The 26,140-nt window shown below is 30.7% G+C and overlaps 1 protein-coding gene across 2 annotated transcripts; it reads left to right on the top strand.

Moving 5' to 3' along the window:
• The first annotated feature begins 16,803 nt into the window (after positions 1–16,803).
• LOC109603801 (DNA-binding protein RFX2) lies at positions 16,804–25,926 on the top strand. 2 transcript variants are annotated; one of them, XM_049967093.1, is made up of 11 exons: positions 16,804–17,606; positions 17,846–18,011; positions 20,409–20,508; positions 20,570–20,774; positions 20,996–21,103; positions 21,707–22,194; positions 22,252–22,398; positions 22,462–22,619; positions 22,673–23,093; positions 23,157–23,316; positions 23,437–25,926. In XM_049967093.1, exons 1-11 carry the CDS (start codon positions 17,358–17,360, stop codon positions 23,563–23,565), a joined length of 2,331 nt encoding a protein of 776 aa, XP_049823050.1. In that variant the 5' UTR covers positions 16,804–17,357; the 3' UTR covers positions 23,566–25,926. The 2 variants fall into 2 exon arrangements, with proteins under 2 accessions (XP_049823050.1, XP_049823051.1); XM_049967094.1 differs by lacking the exon at positions 20,996–21,103.
• Positions 25,927–26,140: the final 214 nt, after the last annotated feature.

The following is a 26,140-nucleotide window of genomic DNA, read 5'->3' as shown; positions in this document are numbered from 1 at the left end:
ACTCCACTTAATCCAAGTAGAGTTGAATCTGGAATATTGTCATTTAAATCATGCATTGATTCTTATAAACTATTCATGCAAAATTTTATCCATGCACTTATTTCTAATTGACAGAAACTCCACTTAATCCAAGTAGAGTTGATTTATGCTGAAAAATTGTCATTTAAGGCATGCATTAATTCTTATAAACTATTCATGCAAAGTTTTATCCATGCATTTATTTCTATTCGATTGATACTCCACTTAATCCAAGTAGAGTTGAATCTGGAATATTGTCATTTAAATCATGCATTGATTCTTATAAACTGTTCATGCAAAATTTTATCCATGCACTTATTTCTAATTGATAGAAACTCCACTTAATCCAAGTAGAGTTGATTTATTCTGAAAAATTGTCATTTATGGCATGCATTGATTCTTATAAACTATTCATGCAAAATTTTATCCATGCACTTATTTCTAATTGATAGAACCTCCACTTAATCCAAGTAGAGTTGATTTATTCTGAAAAATTGTCATTTAAGGCATGCATTGATTCTTATAAACTATTCATGCAAAGTTTTATCCATGCATTTATTTCTATTCGATTGATACTCCACTTAATCCAAGTAGAGTTGAATCTGGAATATTGTCATTTAAATCATGCATTGATTCTTATAAACTATTCATGCAAAATTTTATCCATGCACTTATTTCTAATTGATAAAAACTCCACTTAATCCAAGTAGAGTTGATTTATTCTGAAAAATTGTCATTTAAGGCATGCATTGATTCTTATAAACTATTCATGCAAAATTTTATCCATGCACTTATTTCTAATTGATAGAAACTCCACTTAATCCAAGTAGAGTTGATTTATTCTGAAAAATTGTCATTTAAGGCATGCATTGATTCTTATAAACTATTCATGCAAAGTTTTATCCATGCATTTATTTCTATTCGATTGATACTCCACTTAATCCAAGTAGAGTTGAATCTGGAATATTGTCATTTAAATCATGCATTGATTCTTATAAACTATTCATGCAAAATTTTATCCATGCACTTATTTCTAATTGACAGAAACTCCACTTAATCCAAGTAGAGTTGATTTATTCTGAAAAATTGTCATTTAAGGCATGCATTGATTCTTATAAACTATTCATGCAAAGTTTTATCCATGCATTTATTTCTATTCGATTGATACTCCACTTAATCCAAGTAGAGTTGAATCTGGAATATTGTCATTTAAATCATGCATTGATTCTTATAAACTATTCATGCAAAATTTTATCCATGCACTTATTTCTAATTGACAGAAACTCCAGTTAATCCAAGTAGAGTTGATTTATTCTGAAATATTGTCATTTAAATCATGCATTGATTCTTATAAGCTATTCATGCAAAATTTTATCCATGCACTTATTTCTAATTGATAGAAACTCCACTTAATCCAAGTAGAGTTGATATATTCTGAAATATTGTCATTTAAATCATGCATTGATTCTTATAAACTATTCATGCAAAATTTTATCCATGCACTTATTTCTAATTGATAGAAACTCCACTTAATCCAAGTAGAGTTGATTTATTCTGAAAAATTGTCATTTAAGGCATGCATTGATTCTTATAAACTATTCATGCAAAGTTTTATCCATGCATTTATTTCTATTCGATTGATACTCCACTTAATGCAAGTAGAGTTGAATCTGGAATATTGTCATTTAAATCATGCATTGATTCTTATAAACTATTCATGCACAATTTTATCCATGCAGTTATTTCTAATTGATAGAAACTCCACTTAATCCAAGTAGAGTTGAATCTGGAATATTGTCATTTAAATCATGCATTGATTCTTATAAACTATTCATGCAAAATTTTATCCATGCATTTATTTCTAATCAATTGATACTCCACTTAATCCAAGTAGAGTTGATTCTAAAATATTGTCATCTAAAGCATGCATTTATTCTTATAAACTATCCATGCAACTGCCCTACTGAATTAACTAGGAGGTTATGGTAGCGCGGGCCACCACCCCAGCTTCCTCAACCGGTCAATGCGGAGGTCGATAACAGAATGACTGGTGTGACTCACGAGAGCGTCTTATATAGCGGCTAATGTCGGCAAATGTCGGCTACTGTCGGCTACTCATCTCTTGCATCTGATTGGTCGACGCCGAGTGTTTGTTAAGTCATGCGTATCGAAAACGTTTTCAACCGAATTGAAATTTTTCCTATACAACATTTGAATTTTAAACAAATATCATCTATTTTTTATAATAAATAATTATTTATATGGTATTATAAACTTTATAATTAATATAATATATTGTTAAAGTTAATATAATTCTATAATTGATAATTTATAAACAATAAACGCATTTCAATCCAGAGTATATAATAACAAACAATGAAAATAATTGTAATTTATTTCAAATTACATTATATTTTTATTCCTTTGGTAAGTTCAGATCAGTTCAGTTGCTAGATGTTTAACATTATAGATTATTCGAGAGCTGTACTTAGATTTTTATTATTTTCATTATTTTTTGGTCCTTTTTAATTTTTTTTAACTTATTTTCAATTTATTGATAAATATTATTTGTTTATTTATTTATTTATATGAAGAAATAATTATAAAAATAACAATGTGTTTTATAAGCATTTTAAATTGTATAAAGAAACAACATCCACTGGAATGGATTTATATATATTTTAATTGTGTTGTTTTTTATTATAAAATATATAAATATATTTTTTTTGTTGATATAATATTAATGTACCTTTTTATATACTTGTTCGAATTTTATTGTTTATAAAAATTATTCCCCTTTATGAATTTATCCAATTAATTAATATTTTCTAAATTTATTTAATTATGAAATTTTAATTAGATATTAAACTATCAAAGAAATATTCAATTATTGTATGGGAAAATTTTTAATTCTGTTGGGAAAGTTTTCGATATGCATGATTGAACATAATGTCGACGTCGACCAATCAGAAGCAAGGGATGAGTCGCCGCCATTAGCCGCCATTAGACGCCGCGTGACTCAGACCACTCAGTCTGTTATCGACCACCGTATCGATCGGTGGGGTGGGCTGGGGTGATGGTCCGCGCTACCATATCCTCCAAGTTAATTCGGTAGTTCAGTTCGGTTTAGTGTTGTGACTCGTGTGTTCAATTAGTGTTGTGATTAGTGCCCTACTGGATATACTCGATACGACCATGCATTGCAATGTAGGTGCCTTTTTCTTACAAATCAATTGTTTACGGAGTTATGCAATTATTTTATTTGAACGGCACATGAATGTTGTTCTTTTATTACAATTATATTTTGAATTTATTTTATACCAATTCCTACCTAGAAACATCAATTTCTTTATATTGTCGATTATATAAGGTTTAAGTGGAGGATCAATCAATTAAAAATAAATGGACGGAAAAAACTTTTCATGGATAGTTTATAAGAATCAATGCATGCTTTAAATGATAATATTTCAGAATAAACCTACTCTACTTGGATTAAGTGGAGTTTTTATCAATTAAAAATAAATGCATGGATAAAACTTTGCATGATTAGTTTATAAGAATAAATGCATGCTTTAAATGACAATATTTCAGAATCAACTCTACTTGGATTAAGTGGAGTATCAATCGATTAGAAATAAATGCATGAATACAACTTTGCATGAATAGTTTATAAGAATCAATGCATGATTTAAATGATAATATTTCAGAATAAATAAACTCTACTTGGATTAAGTGGAGTTTCTATCAATTAGAAATAAGGGCATGGTTGATATTTTGCATGAATAGTTTATAAGAATCAATGCATGATTTAAATGACAATATTTCAAAATAAATCAATTCTACTTGGATTAAGTGGAGTTTCTATCAATTAGAAATAAGTGCATGGATAAAATTTTGCATGAATAGTTTATAAGAATCAATGCATGATTTAAATGACAATATTTCAGATTCAACTCTACTTGGATTAAGTGGAGTATCAATCGATTAGAAATAAATGCATGGATAAAACTTTGCATGAATAGTTTATAAGAATCAATGCATGATTTAAATGACAATATTTCAGAATAACTCTACTTGGATTAAGTGGAGTTTCTATCAATTAGAAATAAGTGCATGGTTGAAATTTTGCAAGAATAGTTTATAAGAATCAATGCATGATTTAAATGACAATATTTCAATATAAATCAATTCTACTTAGATTAAGTGGAGTTTCTATCAATTAGAAATAAGTGCATGGATAAAATTTTGCATGAATAGTTTATAATAATCAATGCATGATTTAAATGACAATATTTCAGATTCAACTCTACTTGGATTAAGTGGAGTATCAATCGAATAGAAATAAGTGCATGGATAAAACTTTGCTTGAATAGTTTATAAGACTCAATGCATGATTTAAATGACAATATTTCAGAATAAATAAACTCTACTTGGATTAAGTGGAGTTTCTATCAATTAGAAATAAGTGCATGGATAAAACTTTGCATGAATAGTTTATAAGAATCAATGCTTGATTTAAATAACAATATTTCATAATAAATCAACTCTACTTGGATGAAGCGGAGTTTCTATCAATTAGAAATAAGTGCATGGATAAAACTTTGCATGAATAGTTTATAAGAATCAATGCTTGATTTAAATAACAATATTTCATAATAAATCAACTCTACTTGGATGAAGCGGAGTTTATATCAATTAGAAATAAGTGCTTGGATAAAACTTTGCATGAATAGTTTATAAGAATCAATGCATGATTTAAATGACAATATTTCAAAATAAATCAATTCTACTTGGATTAAGTGGAGTTTCTATCAATTAGAGATAAGTGCATGGATAAAATTTTGCATGAATAGTTTATAAGAATCAATGCATGATTTAAATGACAATATTTCAGATTCAACTCTACTTGGATTAAGTGGAGTATCAATCGATTAGAAATAAATGCATGGATAAAACTTTGCATGAATAGTTTATAAGAATCAATGCATGATTTAAATGACAATATTTCAGAATAACTCTACTTGGATTAAGTGGAGTTTCTATCAATTAGAAATAAGTGCATGGTTGAAATTTTGCAAGAATAGTTTATAAGAATCAATGCATGATTTAAATGACAATATTTCAATATAAATCAATTCTACTTAGATTAAGTGGAGTTTCTATCAATTAGAAATAAGTGCATGGATAAAATTTTGCATGAATAGTTTATAATAATCAATGCATGATTTAAATGACAATATTTCAGATTCAACTCTACTTGGATTAAGTGGAGTATCAATCGAATAGAAATAAGTGCATGGATAAAACTTTGCTTGAATAGTTTATAAGACTCAATGCATGATTTAAATGACAATATTTCAGAATAAATAAACTCTACTTGGATTAAGTGGAGTTTCTATCAATTAGAAATAAGTGCATGGATAAAACTTTGCATGAATAGTTTATAAGAATCAATGCTTGATTTAAATAACAATATTTCATAATAAATCAACTCTACTTGGATGAAGCGGAGTTTATATCAATTAGAAATAAGTGCTTGGATAAAACTTTGCATGAATAGTTTATAAGAATCAATGCATGATTTAAATGACAATATTTCAAAATAAATCAATTCTACTTGGATTAAGTGGAGTTTCTATCAATTAGAAATAAGTGCATGGATAAAATTTTGCATGAATAGTTTATAAGAATCAATGCATGATTTAAATGACAATATTTCAGATTCAACTCTACTTGGATTAAGTGGAGTATCAATCGATTAGAAATAAATGCATGGATAAAACTTTGCATGAATAGTTTATAAGAATCAATGCATGATTTAAATGACAATATTTCAGAATAACTCTACTTGGATTAAGTGGAGTTTCTATCAATTAGAAATAAGTGCATGGTTGAAATTTTGCAAGAATAGTTTATAAGAATCAATGCATGATTTAAATGACAATATTTCAATATAAATCAATTCTACTTAGATTAAGTGGAGTTTCTATCAATTAGAAATAAGTGCATGGATAAAATTTTGCATGAATAGTTTATAATAATCAATGCATGATTTAAATGACAATATTTCAGATTCAACTCTACTTGGATTAAGTGGAGTATCAATCGAATAGAAATAAGTGCATGGATAAAACTTTGCTTGAATAGTTTATAAGACTCAATGCATGATTTAAATGACAATATTTCAGAATAAATAAACTCTACTTGGATTAAGTGGAGTTTCTATCAATTAGAAATAAGTGCATGGATAAAACTTTGCATGAATAGTTTATAAGAATCAATGCTTGATTTAAATAACAATATTTCATAATAAATCAACTCTACTTGGATGAAGCGGAGTTTCTATCAATTAGAAATAAGTGCATGGATAAAACTTTGCATGAATAGTTTATAAGAATCAATGCTTGATTTAAATAACAATATTTCATAATAAATCAACTCTACTTGGATGAAGCGGAGTTTATATCAATTAGAAATAAGTGCTTGGATAAAACTTTGCATGAATAGTTTATAAGAATCAATGCATGATTTAAATGACAATATTTCAAAATAAATCAATTCTACTTGGATTAAGTGGAGTTTCTATCAATTAGAGATAAGTGCATGGATAAAATTTTGCATGAATAGTTTATAAGAATCAATGCATGATTTAAATGACAATATTTCAGATTCAACTCTACTTGGATTAAGTGGAGTATCAATCGATTAGAAATAAATGCATGGATAAAACTTTGCATGAATAGTTTATAAGAATCAATGCATGATTTAAATGACAATATTTCAGAATAACTCTACTTGGATTAAGTGGAGTTTCTATCAATTAGAAATAAGTGCATGGTTGAAATTTTGCAAGAATAGTTTATAAGAATCAATGCATGATTTAAATGACAATATTTCAATATAAATCAATTCTACTTAGATTAAGTGGAGTTTCTATCAATTAGAAATAAGTGCATGGATAAAATTTTGCATGAATAGTTTATAATAATCAATGCATGATTTAAATGACAATATTTCAGATTCAACTCTACTTGGATTAAGTGGAGTATCAATCGAATAGAAATAAGTGCATGGATAAAACTTTGCTTGAATAGTTTATAAGACTCAATGCATGATTTAAATGACAATATTTCAGAATAAATAAACTCTACTTGGATTAAGTGGAGTTTCTATCAATTAGAAATAAGTGCATGGATAAAACTTTGCATGAATAGTTTATAAGAATCAATGCTTGATTTAAATAACAATATTTCATAATAAATCAACTCTACTTGGATGAAGCGGAGTTTATATCAATTAGAAATAAGTGCTTGGATAAAACTTTGCATGAATAGTTTATAAGAATCAATGCATGATTTAAATGACAATATTTCAAAATAAATCAATTCTACTTGGATTAAGTGGAGTTTCTATCAATTAGAAATAAGTGCATGGATAAAATTTTGCATGAATAGTTTATAAGAATCAATGCATGATTTAAATGACAATATTTCAGATTCAACTCTACTTGGATTAAGTGGAGTATCAATCGATTAGAAATAAATGCATGGATAAAACTTTGCATGAATAGTTTATAAGAATCAATGCATGATTTAAATGACAATATTTCAGAATAACTCTACTTGGATTAAGTGGAGTTTCTATCAATTAGAAATAAGTGCATGGTTGAAATTTTGCAAGAATAGTTTATAAGAATCAATGCATGATTTAAATGACAATATTTCAATATAAATCAATTCTACTTAGATTAAGTGGAGTTTCTATCAATTAGAAATAAGTGCATGGATAAAATTTTGCATGAATAGTTTATAATAATCAATGCATGATTTAAATGACAATATTTCAGATTCAACTCTACTTGGATTAAGTGGAGTATCAATCGAATAGAAATAAGTGCATGGATAAAACTTTGCTTGAATAGTTTATAAGACTCAATGCATGATTTAAATGACAATATTTCAGAATAAATAAACTCTACTTGGATTAAGTGGAGTTTCTATCAATTAGAAATAAGTGCATGGATAAAACTTTGCATGAATAGTTTATAAGAATCAATGCTTGATTTAAATAACAATATTTCATAATAAATCAACTCTACTTGGATGAAGCGGAGTTTATATCAATTAGAAATAAGTGCTTGGATAAAACTTTGCATGAATAGTTTATAAGAATCAATGCATGATTTAAATGACAATATTTCAGAATAAATCAACTCTACTTGGATTAAGTGGAGTTTCTATCAATTAGAAATAAGTGCATGGATAAAATTTTGCATGAATAGTTTATAAGAATCAATGCATGATTTAAATGACAATATTTCAAAATAAATCAATTCTACTTGGATTAAGTGGAGTTTCTATCAATTAGAAATAAATGCATGGATAAAATTTTGCATGAATAGTTTATAAGAATCAATGCATGATTTAAATGACAATTTTTCAGAATAAATCAACTCTACTTGGATTAAGTGGAGTTTCTATCAATTAGAAATAAGTGCATGGATAAAACTTTGCATGAATAGTTTATAAGAATCAATACATGATTTAAATGACAATATTTCAGAATAACTCTACTTAGATTAAGTGGAGTTTCTATCAATTAGTAATAAGTGCATAGATAAAACTTTGCATGAATTGTTTATAAGAATCAATGCATGATTTAATTTACAATATTTCAAAATAAATCAACTTTACTTGGATTAAGTGGAGTTTCAATCAATTAAAAATAAAATATTTTGTTCTTTTCTTCAGTGATCGTCAAAACCTGCTCACACCTGGACAATGATGATCCAACAAACTATTGGAAAGACGATAAGGCAACAGGGAAAGGCACGTTAAAGGTAATAATTCATAATTTTAATTATCAGTGAAATTATATTAATTGAAGGTTTTTGATTAATTTCAGGTAGGTCCAGAACGAGACTAGTTAACCTGGCAACTGGCAACGCAAAGTAAGTTTTTGAACATATTGATTTTAATTCCAAATCTTCTTGAATCATGATCTTTTGGTTTATACATAAATAATTTTTTTGAAAAATTTGGGGAAGATATCTTTTACGATTTTCAGGAATGGTTTATTTTTATTTTCTTTGTCCAATCTAATCAGACATTCTTTTCAGCTCAAATAAATTAATGATACAGTTATGTTAAATGTTTGTTTGGTGTGATTTTCAGATGTATTGTATTCTTTTATATGCCTTTTAAATAATACTAATAAAGCTCTCTCTTTCAGCTTAAATAAATATAAGAAATATTAGGTTTTTTTTTCTTTACATTTATTGAATAAAATCTCTGGCCTACAAATTCCCCCTTTTTGTTAGTCATATTATTGACCAACAAATACCCTTTTGGTTCGTCATATTATTGGCTAATAATTATTCTTTTTGTTCATTTTTTAATTATTTTGTTATTTGCAGGAATTCATAATAATTAATAATTTTACTTTATTTACAGATAATAGAATATTTAGATTTTAGTAAATTGTAACTTAGTGTAGGGCTGCATTTACTCAGCGAGGATTCCTATTTTTGAGTTGAATAGTTTTCGCCGTAAATGCAGCGACAAGCCCACCTACAAATAACTAACCCAAAATTGTATTTTAAAATTGTAAGGCTTGTCATAGGATTTTCAAAATTGTACTTCTACTGCAAAGATACAACTTTGAATTATGTCCTATCTGATGACGCACGAAATGCAGAAACAAGCAGGAATATAGTTTTGGGTATACAATATTATATATTTAAAACATTTATTAATATGTATATTTTTAATTGTAAGAATTATTAATGACTAATTCAAGTTTGCTTACCTTCCTCCTCAACTTATCAAATAGAGATTTTCTGTACTATCAAGCAATGTCCAGATATGGATTTTTCCATATGGAATATTGATATGAGGAGGACCTAGCAATTAAAATTAAGAGCTCATTTTTGAAGAGTATTTTTAAATATGCGTAGGAACCAAATTTTCAGTGTCGGGAGTTGAACAAAAATAGTCGATTATTTTGGTCTACCCTAAAATATATAGAAACTTTTAAAATTATTTGTTTTTATTTAGCTTATTTATGTTCTGCCGGTCCTGTTATCATATCTGTCCAATTCCTGAGGATAGTAAGGTTGCGTAAGGTAATAAAACACACAAGTCATTTTAAATTGTTTTTATTGAAAATGAAGAATAACTTTAAAACAAAATGAACGTATTTAACTTTTCCTATTTGAATTTCAATACAATGGGCTCCATCTGTTGGCAAGTATGCGCACAATTATATATTGGAATTACAGGTTTCTTGTATAATTCAAAATATCACTGTATTATACTTCCATCTTTCGTTTATTTGGTAATTTGTGTTTGTAATAAATTTAATAACGTTAGGAATATCTAAAAAGTTTATAAACTTTTGAAATAAACTTAATGGAACACACATTCTAGGGTTACTTTGAACATCTAATTCGTTCCTTGTTTATAGTAATTCATAAAATTCTTTAACATATGTACTTTTAAATAAAATACATGTAACGAAATATTGTTATCATTTTAAACATTATTACATTTCAACTAAATTAATTTATGATTTGTACATTCTAGAATAATTAATCGGTATAATTTGTTGCCATAGTAACACAAACCAAAAAAAAAATTTGAATACTGTGTAGTGGGTAATGAAAGTGATTAGATTTAGAGGTTTTATAAAACAACTGTTGACGTGTGATTATTATTTGAAACCACAAATTGTAAAACAAGGGGGTAAGTACAATATCTACTTCTTTTGTGGATTTTTATTGATTTTGATTAGGACCAACATCGGATTTATTTATAGTGAGTTTTTAAACCGATTTTATAGGTTCGGCTTCCGATAACAGTTACCGTTATTACCGACATTAAACACTCAGCTGCATTAAATAATCAATAATAACAGTTCGCGGGGTGTTATTAATATATTAGTTAAAAATGGAGAGACACCGTAAAAGGAAGTTGTTACCGTGATTGCAAATACCCGGGGTCGTGTTTAAATATCTAGCGTAGTGACTGATAAAATCCGCCAGCTGTCAAATCGTCGGAATTCCACTTTCGTATCCTTGGTGACTGCCCTAGCAACCAATACAACAACATAGCAACATTAGGTAAATCCGATGATGACTGGTTTATTTTTGTATTTTGCACTGTTTTTAGATAATGCACATGTGTTGTTTATCAATGTTCTAGTCTGGTGTAGTGGTTTTAATTTTTTAACCCTCCTTTTCCCTTTTACAAATTTTATTTTGACGTTTTACAAATGGCTCCCTTTAATCGTGCCGCGGAATCACACCTACAAACGTTAGCGTTTCCGATTTTAAAACGCCGCAGATCAAACCAAACAAGCAATAACCCAGTCTTCATATCTCACAGAACACGGCCACCATCAACTTAATTAAAGTTGTTTGTGAGGGCAACAAGATTAGTAATTTGGGGTGGCTTTAAATCGGTAATTACTTTTCATAACTCATTTCGCATATTAGACTCGATATCCTACGAATTTGTCCTCTCATCAGTCAAATTTTCACAGCTGGTGGCTTTCATCAAGTCCCCAGAGAAAAATATTTCAAATCAAAGCCAAAAATGAATGGCACAACATTTGTTCTGTACACAATTATCTTGAAATCTTTAAATCCAGTTTCATCTTGATAATATTTATTCCCCAGCAGATAAATAAAAAGTACACAACATGAAGCGAGATGTTTTGAGGAAACTCACTTTTGGCCAGGTCAACACATTGATCTCCCTCACAAGTGGCTGAGAACTTCCCCTGTTCTATAGTTGCCATGGTGTGTCGCTATAGCAATTACTTTTTCTCCTGTGCCAGTCCTCCTTTGGATTCGGAGGCCAATTATGCTGCAAGCTTTATTTGTGTGCTTGCTCGATGCTAATTCATCTATTTCCATTTCGAAAGTTGCTTTCACTTTGCTCATGAGATTCAATTTAACAGGCACAAATAAAACGTACTGATGTATCCTTTTTTTTTGTTTGTAATATATATTAAAGTGAGAAAATTCAACAACGTTCTGTTTACAGCTGTATAAATGAAATATAGGTACAAATAAAAATTCAAACACAGTTATTTCCTTGTTTTTCTAGGTATTTTGTAAACATGCAAGAGAATATTTCCATTTTAATCCTCTCCCGCAGTTTGTATGAATATGCAAACAGATTCTTTTTATTTCCTCTTAACAAAACAACTTGGTAAATTTATAAATTTAGCTATAAAGAGACAAGATTTTTATTTCTTAAGATTAAATATATATAAAATTAATGTAAATTAGTTAAGAAAAAAAGGTAAGTAAGATTTGATAATATAAATTAAAAGCTGGTCAAGTTAAAATAAAAAAGATTTCCATCATTAATAATAATGTATATATAAAAATTTAATACCCTGAAAATTTCTGCAGTTATATTTTAACGTTTAAAGCAATATTTAGTGTAATTTAACAAATCTTCCTTATTATATTTTTTCATGTCATTTTGTGCCTCTGCAAGTAGTTGGTGTTTTGTGTCTTTAATCGTCTTTCATATCACTTCACACTATCTGAATATGTTATTTTGGTTTATTTGTTTCTAGGAACATAATCGGTGAACAATGCGAGATCCTGTGGCTTATCATATAATTCCTTAAGGATGCAGTCGATAAAAACTGGACAACATGTTTAAATTAGAAACTCCGGGTAAGAATTTTACCTTTTTTCTGACACGTTGTTGTCTGTAAATAAACCTGAATCGATTTAAGTGACTTGGCTGGTTGCTAAATTATTAATTTATGAAGGTTACAAAGAGTGAACGGATAAAAAATTATTTTTTTCTTTGTTTTAATTCTTTGCATGTGTTTTTATCTTTTCAATATATGTTCTAAATTGGTTTTACTTCGTATACGGAAATAAAACTAGACCCAGATTTTTTATTGTCAAACTTCATCAATTTTATTATATTTAAATTCAATTTAATTAACTTAACATACAGTTTTATAGTATTTATTTGGCAGATATATGTGTAAATTTGTCAGAAATATTACTTACACCTTAATTTAGTAAAATAACGAGAAATATACGAAAAATATAAATAATATACTTTGTTAGTTTAGTTTTGACCAACACATTCGTTGATGTATTTGTATGCTTCTGAGTCTAATTTGCAAATCAGTCCTTGGTTTCAACGTTATCTCGATATTCCCAAAATAACTGGCAACATTTTACCCATTTTTCCCGCCTACTGAACGGTTACCGTTCCCATAATTTCGTGTCCACCTGGACTCTTATGTAATTGAGCGGTGCGGGTGAGTCATGCTAGAAGCGAGGGAGGTACAGGTAATGTGGGAAAGTGTTCCGTTTTTTTTCGACGGCGGCGGCAACGGCTTTACGAAGGGGATCCAGGACTGACACCGGCCGGCACCGCGAGAAGTCGCCGCGACGGCGAGTTTCATTTCCCGGTGGCTCCCCTCTTTACAAGACAAAGCACGGTCTAAATTTCTTTCGATATTCGCTCTGCATTGTGTTAGTATGACACACGAATTATTTAAATTAATATGATGGGTAAATTATAATTATAATATAATATTCATTGAGAAAAATATTCCAATCATATAATATGTAATAAATACCATTATGCATAATCGATATTATTGAAATTATCTTTTATGTTAAGCTTAGAATGCACAATAATCTATTGTTGTGTTAATAACTATGTAAATTTGTATACAAAGTAATAAGGATTTAACCAATAATTGAAGGTTTACATTTAATAAGTTTAAAACTATAAAATAATTTATGATGCAGTGAATCAATATAATAAACTTACCTTAATATGTCAGTTTAAATTAAAAAATATTAAACAAACATAATTTCTAGTTTATTAAATAACTTATTATGAACATTTCCCCAATAATTTTCTTTGTTTTTTGAGATCCACCAACATTCCAACGTTTAAGTCACTGCACGTAACAAATTAACGTTTTCAAAACCGGTGGATTTCCCATTGTCCAATTCCGTACCCCGAAACAATTACCGTTCCATTCCGAATAATCCACCCCTATCAGCCTGTGCATAGATCGCGGGGTGGCCCCGTCAACGTCCACCTTCAGCCAGGTGCGGCCGTCCAACATGTGCGTTAATTTTTACTATCTGCCACCGGCCCCGTTGTTTACGTTCTGGTGCACGTGCCGTTGGACGCGCTCCTCCGGTTCTTTTTCACGGGGTGGAACGCGATTCGCCGCCGACGCTCCAGTCAGTTCGATTGGAATAACGGGCGGCTTGTTAGCGGGATACGGTCGTAATCCGGACGGATTAATTTAAGAGTGGATCAGATCCGGGGCAACCCCTTTTGCGAAAGTGAACGCGATAACCGACAAGTGTTCGACGCCGTGTTTGTGTGTTGGGTTGTCGAAACGCCTGCCCGCTGGTTGTTAAGATGTAAGTCGTTTTGGGGTTTCATCTGGGCGAGGGGGTTAAATGTTGCTTTTTGTATGTTTGGGTTGTGATTTGGGGGTGTAACAGTTATTGGGACGCTTGTAAGTTTGCCAATTAATGGCTGGATATAAACAAGGACTGCGTTAGTCCTGAAACCTAGTCCTATATAATTTTTTTATTGAAAAATAACAGAATTTAATGTTTTCATATTTATTTAGTAAATAAATGTTTGTATTTTAAAATAACAAGGTCTAATAAGTTGAATTCTGGTTATAAAACAATTTTTAAAAATGTATTTATATTACGAAAACTAATTTTAAAATGGAAGAGATAGAATTTAAGGTGTCACTAATATTTTAATTCAGTGTGAATTTGAAAAATTAAAATATATATTCACATGAATTTTAAATTACATCATGTTAAAATACTTAATTATTTAATTAATTTCTACTATTCTGCTTTTATTAATATTTATTTAATAATTACACACTTCTTCGAATTTTCTTATGTATTTATTCTATACCATAAGTTCACTATTTAATACATCTTTAATAAATTTTCTCAGTTTATAGTTTGCTATAAAAGAACATCAAAATTTAATAGTTTCATATTTATTAAGTAAATAAAAATTTGTATTTCAAAATACTTAGGTCTAATTGGAAAATATAAGAGATTTAAGGTGTCAATTATATTTTGTGTTGTTTATGTGCATTAATATGTATTAATTTTAAAAGAATTTATTTTGAAGTGAATGGGTAAAAAATGAAAATGCCATATTATATAAAACGTATTCATTTTATTAAATATTAATAAAAATAAATAATAATTTCCAACAAATACTTCTTCAAATTTTACGTATTTATTTTATAAGTCCACTATTTTATATTAATTAATCTTTATAGTTTGCTCAATACAAATATAAATAAGGGTTGTTTTAGTCCTGCAAAATGGAAGAGATAGGTTTTAAGGTGTCACTAATATTTTTTGTCAGTTAAATTAGAACATAAAACTATATTTATTTACATCAATTTTAATTTAGACCACACTTTGAAGGGAAAATATAAAAATGCCTATGTTGTAGACAAATTATTCATTTTAATAAATATATTTCCAAAACACACTCTGCACAACATCAATTTTAATTTAGACCATGTTACATTACTTTACATTTATAACAAATACAATAATCTATTAATTCATAATAATACAATATCTATTATTCAATTCATTTCTGATATTGGCATTTTTATTTGTGACATTTATATAGTAATTGCAAATTAAATATAAATCAATATCCTGATTTACTAATAACAATAATGAATGAAATTTTATATAATAAAAATGAACAGAAATATGAAACACTATATTTTAACCATATTAGATAAGATAATTCATAAAGTTTTATTAAAATGTGATATTGATTTTAAAATTATTTACTTTGAAGTGAAAATATAAAAATGCCAATGTTATAGACAAACATTTCATTTTAATAAATAAATTTCCAAAACACACTTCAAATTTTCTAATTTATTTCATACTATAATTCTCCTGTTAATTAATATAATTTTAAATATATATAATATTCAGATATTTTAATTTTTCTGAATCTTTATAAATAATTTAAAAATTGTCCTTTTAGACTGTTCGTAAGTTTGTCAAATTAATCAAAGATATGATGGACAGTACTACCCTGTAATAATTATTATAAGAATAATATTGGAGACTTTTGTGAGTTAATGTGGAATGGTATGGTATGTAGAAAATTTTTAACTTAATTTATTAAAATTATTTAATAGTTTAATTTTAATTAGGTATATCTAAGAATATATATTACATTTTTAACATTTTGGCTATTTATATACCATACTTTACCAGTCATAAATGGATGGATATAGTATTAAATAATATATCATAACTACATAACAGTTAAATATATCTGATTATTAATAAGTCAAACCACTATAAATAAGTAATTAGAACCTATTATAAATGTGATACTTTCATATTAAGCGTTTCATATCTGAATTTCAATAAATACATAATATAAAGTTAATTAACATAAACAAAAAATAAAAATTATATAAGAGTAATTTAGGAAAGCTAATTTCAGAGAACAATTTTGACACTTTTCTCAGATTTATCTAGTTTTGAATTAATACTTATCAACAACAAAAATGTAATGCTTTTAATGTATGCCACAACAAAGGAATCAGCAATTTCATTCATTTATTATATTTAAAATAAACGTTATTTGTAAACCACTGTGTTATTATAACACAATTTTTGAATTATTTGAGTATAATAAGTATGTCTAAATGAAAGGTGAAATTTGACGTACAGATATTAATTCATTAATTAATGTTATTATATTTGTTAAATTAAAAATATTTATACATATATATATTTAACTATAATTTGCACTTACATAAAGGAAATTTATACTAAATCCAATGCTTAGTTAGCAAGAATTTAAAAGAGATTGAACAACAAGAAAAATCAATATCATCTTTTGCTAAATTAATTACATTTAATACAATAAATAGTTGTTACTTATAGATATTAGGCATCTTATAGAATATATTTTAAGTGCACTACATAATATTTAAACTTTTCAATGGATATGTAATATCTAAATTAAAAGTTGGCTTATTTTTCCTGCAATACCTGGTTCCTGTTGTAACAAGTATGTATAATTTGACATGCAGATAATAATTTACAGAATTTAATTTATCTGCACATAATTAAATGTGTGCTTGCACAAAGACAAAAATCAAAAAAGATCAAACAAGACCAGCTAGTTCATACATATCTCCACATAACTCACAGTTTTTGCACACACCTTTGTGTGTCAACTGGAAATTTCAAATATTATCCCTCAGTTGAATCATACAAGTGTAACACATCCATTCTAATGATGGCAAGAATACATCGGACACAAAGCCAAACTCACAGCCCACCTCCCAATCCTGATTGGACCGTCTCCTCACTGATTTCAGAGAGCAGTGGCAGTAGCCTTGGTGACGAAGCCATGGCAACTACAGCTCGGTTTGCTGCTGCAAGAGGCAACGGCAGTGGACCTCCCACCCCAACACCGGCCACCACACCCCCTGCTCAGGCTCAAGCTACGCAGCTCATCGTGCTCCCTGCCAGTTTGCACCAGGTAAAAATCTAACCATCTCGTTGTATGAGAGACCGGGCATCCATTGTTGTGTGACTGATATCCAGAGTATCACTCACATCCAATTATTGAGTTTGCCTGTTTTAGAGTATTGTGAACCTGTTTTAACTGCTAGGTGTGGTCCTCTTTGTAAATTATCACACAGCATCCATATTTTAAAAGTTGTGAATATCAATCCTAAAAAAAAGAAAATAACATAAAATACTGTGTTTTTGTGACAGTCAAACGCTAGTGGGACTATAGTGAATGGAGTGCCAGTGATCGACGTAACTGCTTTAGAGCAGGCTGCTGAGTCGAGTAACGAGAGCACAGCCACCGCAGAACAGGGAGAAAGACACGAAGGAGACCCGTTGGCATCGAACTCGCCCCATTTCATCACCGTCACAGGTACAGTATAGTTTTATGAAACCGTTCAGTATATGTGTGTTTTACGGTCCACAGTAGTTCACTTTAAAAACAACAACCAAATATTTATTGCTAAAAGAAACAAACATGATTGGTGTTGAGAAACGTCACTCTTTTGCTGTGGCGCGAGTACCGTTCCGGTACCACACAGTAAAACTTTATTGAGAAGTGTTTTGCATGATTGTAACACGCATGAAACAACATACAACGTTTATTAATTTACACATTGTGTCGACTTTAGTTACTAACTCAATTTTTAACAACGCAACATCGTCAGAAGCTGCAGCTAGATCATACGCTTCTTTAACACCAGTGCAGCCTGCAGTAGGTAAGAGCACACAATTAATATTTTTAGGCATGGTTTTGTTAATTGTAGTGAAAATGCTGAATTTTATTAGTTTATTTGAATTGTGTGCGTTAATGTGTCTGAGGTACCGTCGGAAGAGCACTGGTCGGTTGGGACATTCCATTGTGATATACCCGAAACGGTATGGGTATATCCATCCAGCAAAATATTTGATCACAGTGTATCCCTAAATTTAAATTGGTTTTATGCTTCTTTTGTATCTTAAGAACAATTTTAACTGATTAATGTTATAGTACTTATACTTATGTTAATACAAATAAAAAGGAATTTTATAATTAAGTACACAAAATGAAACCTAAAAAATAAGATCTAATTTACAAATCATAATCAACAATGGGTAAGATTGTAAAACAATTTTTTTCAATATTTTAATTTTTCCAATTTTCTCATATTCTACATAACTTCCAATCCGGTCACAAAAAGATTTAATTGACAAATTATTGCTGTAATATTTATACACTTTTAAATTCAACAATTTTTGTAGTTTCTGGAAATTTTCGATATTTGGTGCATTATCTTTAAGCCTATTAAAACTAAATTTCTTTAAGAGTGTTTCATAGAGAACATTTCAAAGGAAATTTATATTCTATTTCCTGATAATAAAGCTCCCTATACATTTTTTAAATAAAATACCTAGATCTCATAATTTTGAAGTTATTAATTTTTTTAAAACAATTTTGACACATTAATGATCTACGAAATGTCTGCAACTTTGATATTTTCAATTGAACACCATCTATATTCACCATAATTAAATTGAGTATAATTGCTATAAAAAGTTCAAATCAGTACCTTTCCTGTTCTCCAAAAACTATTTTTTTTTTCAAATTATTTTATGCGAATTTAAAAATGACTCTGTATTTTCCATTTTAGAGTTTCAAACTTAACTATACTATCTTCATTTCATTTATTTTTTGTTATAATTCTTATTTCTAACGAAATTTTGAATATGAGTGTACCCTCTGATGACGTACAGATTTGGCAACTATGTTTTTTCAGAATACTAATGATATCTAGTCGCTTCGTTAACAAAAAACAGTTTCTATGGTAATAAATATTAGAGTGTATTTAGTATCATAGAGCAAGCAATCTTACAAGTTACACTTACATAATGGACTACGTAGCAGATCGTAAGTTGAACCTATTTTCTTATACACATTTCATCGGTTGCTGTTGTATGTACCATATAACTATGGTTTTTAGAAACCAAACAAAATAACACATCTCCCTGATCCCCGTTTCCACCATTTTGTGTTGGAAACGAGTTTAACTTGGAGATCACTATGTGTCAGTAGTCCTGTCAATATAAATTAAAAAAGAACCAATGTACATTACATCCCTTGTACCTGAACCCAATTAATAGACGTAAATTAAAATAGTACAAAAGATTTATACCAGCAGGAGGGTGGCAAATCCGTCCGCCCGGATCAAACTTGACTCCGATGTTTCGGCCTAATTGCAACTGATTAAAACTGTAATCCGACATGATTGTATGCACCTACGGATGCGGCACACTCTCCCCACAATTAACCCCCCCGATACCTGTCCTCCCTTTCGGCTGTGCACGTGCACCTGTTCGCGGTATCACGTGTCTTATCGGGTGCATCCCCCACGAAAATCCTAATCCGTGTGGCGTGGACCCAGATCCATCTCTCATCTCTATGGTAGCCAGGTAAGGGGTGACGCATCTTATTGTCGACGGCCGATTTTTCCACGTGGATGGCCCGCTGATGTTTGATGTGACGGGGCCTCGTCCACCTTCAGTTTCCTATCAGAGTTTCCATGGTGAACATGGACAGGTCGTGGCATGATACTGGCAATCATCAGAGGATGTATTACAAGTATAACAACGGTATTGGTGCTTTGGTGTTTTATTTTAACTCATGATGTGCCAAGATTGATTGTTTAACGTTACATTTTGGTACATTATAAGGATTTAGAAATGATTGTGGTAGATGTATAGTTTGGTGTTGCCCAAATAAAGCCTTTAAATTTGTCTTTCTTCTTTGCAGTAGCAGAAAGTGACGCGGTGGCGTCGCACCCAGGATACCATATACAGTATGTCGAACCCGAAATATACGCTTCACAAACTAATGCCCCTCAAACACAAGTGTAAGTATTATTGTTATTATGTTACGATAAATTGTTTATAATTATATTTTTATTTCTTCAGGGCGTATCCGGTTTATACCGTAGGCGACACGGGAACTCTTTACACCTCCGGGCAAGGACAATATTATGCTACGACGAATCCGGGAACCACTGCAGTAACTGGTGCTGTTGGCTACGCTGCAACCGGCAACCATTATGTGGTACAACAAACTGTTGAAGAGTCTCTTATTACCTCATCCAGGAACTCTCCTCAAACCACAAATGCCGTAAGTATGATTTAAACATTAAATTATGGTGATAGGCACAAATCTTAAAAAAGTATTCAGAATCTTCTTGAATCTAATTTTTTTCTGAAATGTAGCTTTGATTAGAAATAAAATAAAAAAGAACTGAGTAAATAACAAAGACATATTAGACCAATAGTACGATGTAGGTATATTAGGTAGTTAGCTTTGATGGGTGCTTACAATACTAACCTTGGGTGCAGGAAACGAGTTACGTGGCTACAGCCGCGGTGCATGCGACCTCTTCAAACCAGTTAAGTGAAGAATTGAGTTCTTCTATGGGACCAGCGACCAGAGTTTCTCCGGCCACTGTAAGTTCATACTGTTGTTGATGTGTTTTACTTCTTAAATTGCATTACTTTAAATAGTGCTGATGTTTTATCATTGAAAGTTGTTTGTGTTTGTCCTCTGCATGGTATAACGTAGAAATTATTTAATCTTTTACTGTAGAAGAAACTTAAAACTTATCTAGATAGGGCATTATGTTTAGTATGCATCCAATTAGACGAACCTATTGACTTAATATGAAGACTTAACGTGTGTTCTTACAGTAAGTTCACTTTTAAACAACTGCTGCACAGTTTGAGAAGTTCTTTTCATTTCACTGTATACTGATAAGAACATACTATGTGTCCTATTTGCTATTATTTTTAAACTATTTCTCTGTGCTATGAAAACGGTCACTGGTTTGTATTGGTGCTACGTTCAATTACCTCCAACCGATTTCGTTAAAATCACCGCGTGCTCTCTGCAAATATCTATGTCTAGCAAAATGTGGCACACCCTGTGTAATACGCAATTTTACGGTTTTCATGCAAATTGCTTCAGCTGGACGAGAAGGTACATATAATTTATTCCTGAATCCACAAACCGTCACTGCCACAATTTGACCTACACATTTTCGTGTTTCGCAGGTCCAATGGTTATTGGAGAATTACGAGACAGCCGAAGGGGTGTCGTTGCCCAGGTCCACGCTTTACGCCCACTATTTGAGACACTGCGGCGAGAACAAACTGGAACCGGTCAACGCAGCCTCCTTCGGGAAGTTGATCAGATCCGTATTTTTGGGGTTGAGGACAAGGCGATTGGGAACGAGAGGCAATTCCAAGTACCATTATTACGGTATACGAGTGAAGCCCGGCAGCACGCTGATGAATTTGGACGAGAGTGGCAATCGCGTCGTCCTTAATTCCAGTAACGGTACCGGTAAAGCTCAAGGCACTGTGAGACCATTCAAAAGGAATAATTCCGATGCGTCGGAGCACTCCGTACCGTCTACTGCGCTGTCGCAGCACTTAAACTACTTGGGGGATGGGACGAATGCCATTCCAATTTTTCCGGATATTCAATTTTCTGAACCACTGCCCGACGATCTGGGTTACGAAGATGTGGACACTCTTAGGTGAGGGCTGGGAGTGAATCAACTTAAAACAATCATATAACATTTATTTAATTTTAGAAATTGTTATCGGGAACATTTGGAAGCGTTTTTGGATGCTATTGTGGGCCTGGAATTTTCAACTATTGAATCTCTATGGAGGGAATTTTGGAGATCTCAATACAACAACAATGGGGATGAATGCGAAGAAGAAAATTATTTGTCAAAGTGAGTTAAATTAATTAATACTTTGTCCTCTGTCGTTGCTATTAAGATATTTCTTAATTCCAGATCGAAGCTATTTTGCTTGTGCAGTTTGGAACCGGTCCAACAGTTCATCAAACAAGTAGACTTGTCTTTCTACCAAAGTCTAATCCAAGTTCTTGTGCCCGACGTTCTCAAGCCAATCCCGGCAACTCTTACTCAATCAATTAGAAACTTCGCCAAGAGTAAGTCCCCACAAGGCGTTTTGTAGCCACATTTCCTAAATTCTTTGTTACAGACTTGGAAAACTGGTTAACCACTGCCATGGCGGGCGCCCCGCCGGGGATAGTGACTGCCAAGCTATCGGCGGTCTCCGCCTTCGGATCCAGTTTGCGCCGCTACACCTCGCTGAACCACTTGGCCCAGGCGGCCAGAGCGGTCCTGCACAACGGCAGCCAGATCTCGCAAATGCTCGCCGACTTGAACCGCGTGGATTTCCACAGCGTGCGGGAGCAGGCGTCGTGGGTGTGCCAGTGCGACAACGAGATCGTCGCCCGATTCGAGAACGACTTCAAACTGACGTTGCAGCAGCAAAACTCGTTGGAGCAGTGGGCGTCTTGGCTGAAGAACGTCGTCCAAAGTGCTCTCAAGCCCTACGAGGGCAAGGCCAGTTTTTCCAAAGCGGCGAGGCAGTTTCTTTTGAAATGGAGCTTTTACAGGTAAGTTTTCTGAGTTTTACGAAACCGTCGATGTGTTGGCTAATACGGATATTTTAATTTCAGTTCAATGGTTATCAGAGATTTGACCCTACGTTCGGCTGCTAGCTTTGGATCGTTCCATCTCATTAGATTGTTGTATGATGAGTACATGTTTTATCTAATTGAACATCAGGTAGCTGAAGCTACTGGCGTTGTTCCCATTGCAGTTATACTCGAAGGCATTGTAAGTACTATTATTAGGATATCCGACAACAAATCTGATAGTTTGACAAACATTACTTCCACATCTATCAACTAATATCAATTTATAAGTTGACTATCACCACGCATGCTATTTTTACAGAAACAAGACATTATGCAGAACAACTTAAGCGTATACGGAGACGGAATCTGCAACGGAACCGATCATTCCAATGTGAAATTGGGCCGCGTCAGTCCAACCGATCATACTAAGCGTCCCAAGATTAGCTAGCTGGATAAAGAACAGACCACTTTTGTCGTTACTTTACCTTAGATTAATTTTATATTGTTCATTGAATTTTTTTATTTTTCTATATTATTTAATTTTATATGCTATTCACATATTTTCAAATAATATATAAAAGTTATCGATGAATACGGGACCATTTTTTGCTTGAATACAACTTAATTATTTACATGTTTTAACATGTACAACATAAGATTGATTAATGAATATTTTGACCATTAAAGTACCTACTTTTTAATTTATTAAGACACGTGGTCGTTGAATACTTTTAAATTAAACAGTCAATAGTTTTGACGCTACATTTGGTCTGTTCCGAATGTGACCCTTATTTGGATCATTTTATAGTGCAATTTATTTGAATTTACTCAAAAACTATGTAAGTGCCGTCAAATATGTGTGACAAATAATAGGTGTATATAATATGATAACTTATATGTATATTTTGGCGCTAAAGGAATTTGTATGGTTATATAAATAGATGTATCCACTTAAAAATAAGGGCGCTATCCTAGTTGCACCAGTCTGTAATATGGATAAATATAATTTTCGTAATTTTGTATAAAACGTAAAAACGATAAGTTTTCAAAGCAAAAAATTATACATCGAATGATAGATTTTATTGGGTAGCAATCAGTTTCTGACGTACTCAACAATTTTATATTAATTAATGATTTTTTGTCCTTTTAGTTAATTGGTGTTGGTTGATGCCAATTAAAGTAATGGAATTGTATGCATCTTGTTTATTTTGTTTTTAAAAAACAAAGTGTTTTAGTTTAATCTTAATGCATACTAGAAATAGCTGACTGATTTATTTTTGTTGATTATATTTATATGTTTTATTATTTTTGAATTTGTTGTATTTATATTTGTTTACCATAATGTGCATTTTAATTACAACGTGATATTTCACTGGTGTTAAACCGCTGTGTTTACGGTAAATGCATGCAAAGTTATAACTTGATTAATTGGGAATTGAAGAGTCTTTTGAGTTTTCTTCAAACGTAAATGTTCTGCCGAGTCATAATGTGTGGAATATTATTGACATAAGCAAAAACAACATTAAGGGCCCACAATTAAATTGACATTTATGATTGAAAATATAATGTTGGCCCTTCTAGTCAATGAATAGTCTTGCTAGTCAAAAATGTTCGCTCACAATGTATAAAACTACTGTTGTTTACTATAGGTGTTATAATAACCTTGAATGGCCTCTGTAATTAAATTTTGAAACAAAAGTGTATATTATAATTTTCTTATGAAATGATAGATAGGTTTTTTGCTCAAAAGTATAATCCATCCATTGAAAAAAAGTTTATAAACTAGTTGACAGATTTACGCAGGGTATATGAAATATTCCTCTAACCAGTACAAGTAAGTGTTTTTTGATGTAACCCTTTGATTATATAGTTGCCATTCACATCTAGACACGCCCTACTAGACAAGTAAAAAAATTGAATCAAATACAATCTAATTGATAACAGGGTAAATGCTTATTTTAATACAAAATGAAGAAAAAATGCTTGTTTGATGTTAATTGCAATATCGTTGTTGTCCTCAAAAATCTTTGGCCTAAAAATTCGTGTTTTTTCTTCATCTGAAAGCGTGTCGAAACTGCACAACAGTAGATGCGTGTTGTATATAAAATTAGTTATCCTAGCAACAATGAAAAATCAAAATAACTTAGCTTTTAAGCAGAGTAAGGACGGAATAAAACAACAGACTTAACCAATTCTATCCGTATTCTCTGTGAATGCTCTTAATTTAAATTGCTGCCTTGAAAATCAAGTGCCATCTTAGAGCTTTAACTCAAAAAAAAACGTATATACTGTACTGTGCAGCGAAATAAACATGTGAATGGTATTCTTTTAACAAAATGCCTCGTGTATATTAGTTGAATAAATGATTTGTGATGTTATTCACAAAATAAATTTTGTATTTTCAAATATATGTGTGCTGTTGACATATTGTGAAATGTAAAAAGTAGTTTAAAAGATCATAGCCCCCTAAAAAATATTTTACAAGGATATATATTGAATATTACATGTGCTTATATGCGTGTGATTTGCTACTGACGCACTACATTCTGATTATGTTCAATAGGGTAAGCCTAGTTTCGTTAAGAGACTGCAATTCTGTAAGTTAGAAGGAAATTCTGTGTATTTTTGTAGATGTTGACAATTATAGAGGCATCGACTTGCTTAAAAGTTTTTGTCATTTTTTTGTTCAAATAATAACTTGCTTTCTTTGCAGAACAGGTTGACTGTACTAGATCTCAAAAATATAAATAATTTTTATATTTTCAATACTCTGTAATTATGGTTAACAATAAATCCTAGTCTTGTGTTATATGGTGTCTTTATTTCATTGTTAATTATTTTATGAAGTTCCATCCCATGTATAGCTTTTATATTTTATGATGGGATATAAACTATTATTTGGAGAACGGCGGAGATATTTTTTCTACCCTATTCAACTGAAGTCAATAAAATAATATAAATCTTACTGAACATACTCTTAAAAGTATTGTCGCTTTTTAAATGTGTGCGAGGAAAGTAAAAAA

This window comes from Aethina tumida, chromosome 5, assembly GCF_024364675.1.
Source record: "Aethina tumida isolate Nest 87 chromosome 5, icAetTumi1.1, whole genome shotgun sequence".
In the NCBI taxonomy this organism is placed as follows: domain Eukaryota; kingdom Metazoa; phylum Arthropoda; class Insecta; order Coleoptera; family Nitidulidae; genus Aethina; species Aethina tumida.
This window is presented reverse-complemented; position numbering and strand designations above follow the sequence as displayed.

Excerpts from the sequence above, each read along its gene's own strand:
- LOC109603801 (XM_049967093.1), top strand. The coding sequence starts at position 17,358 with ATGATGGCAAGAATACATCGGACACAAAGCCAAACTCACAGCCCACCT. Across the intron at positions 20,775-20,995 it reads CTCCTCAAACCACAAATGCC|GAAACGAGTTACGTGGCTAC; the intron begins GTAAGTATGATT and ends CCTTGGGTGCAG. Across the intron at positions 23,094-23,156 it reads TTGAAATGGAGCTTTTACAG|TTCAATGGTTATCAGAGATT; the intron begins GTAAGTTTTCTG and ends TTTTAATTTCAG.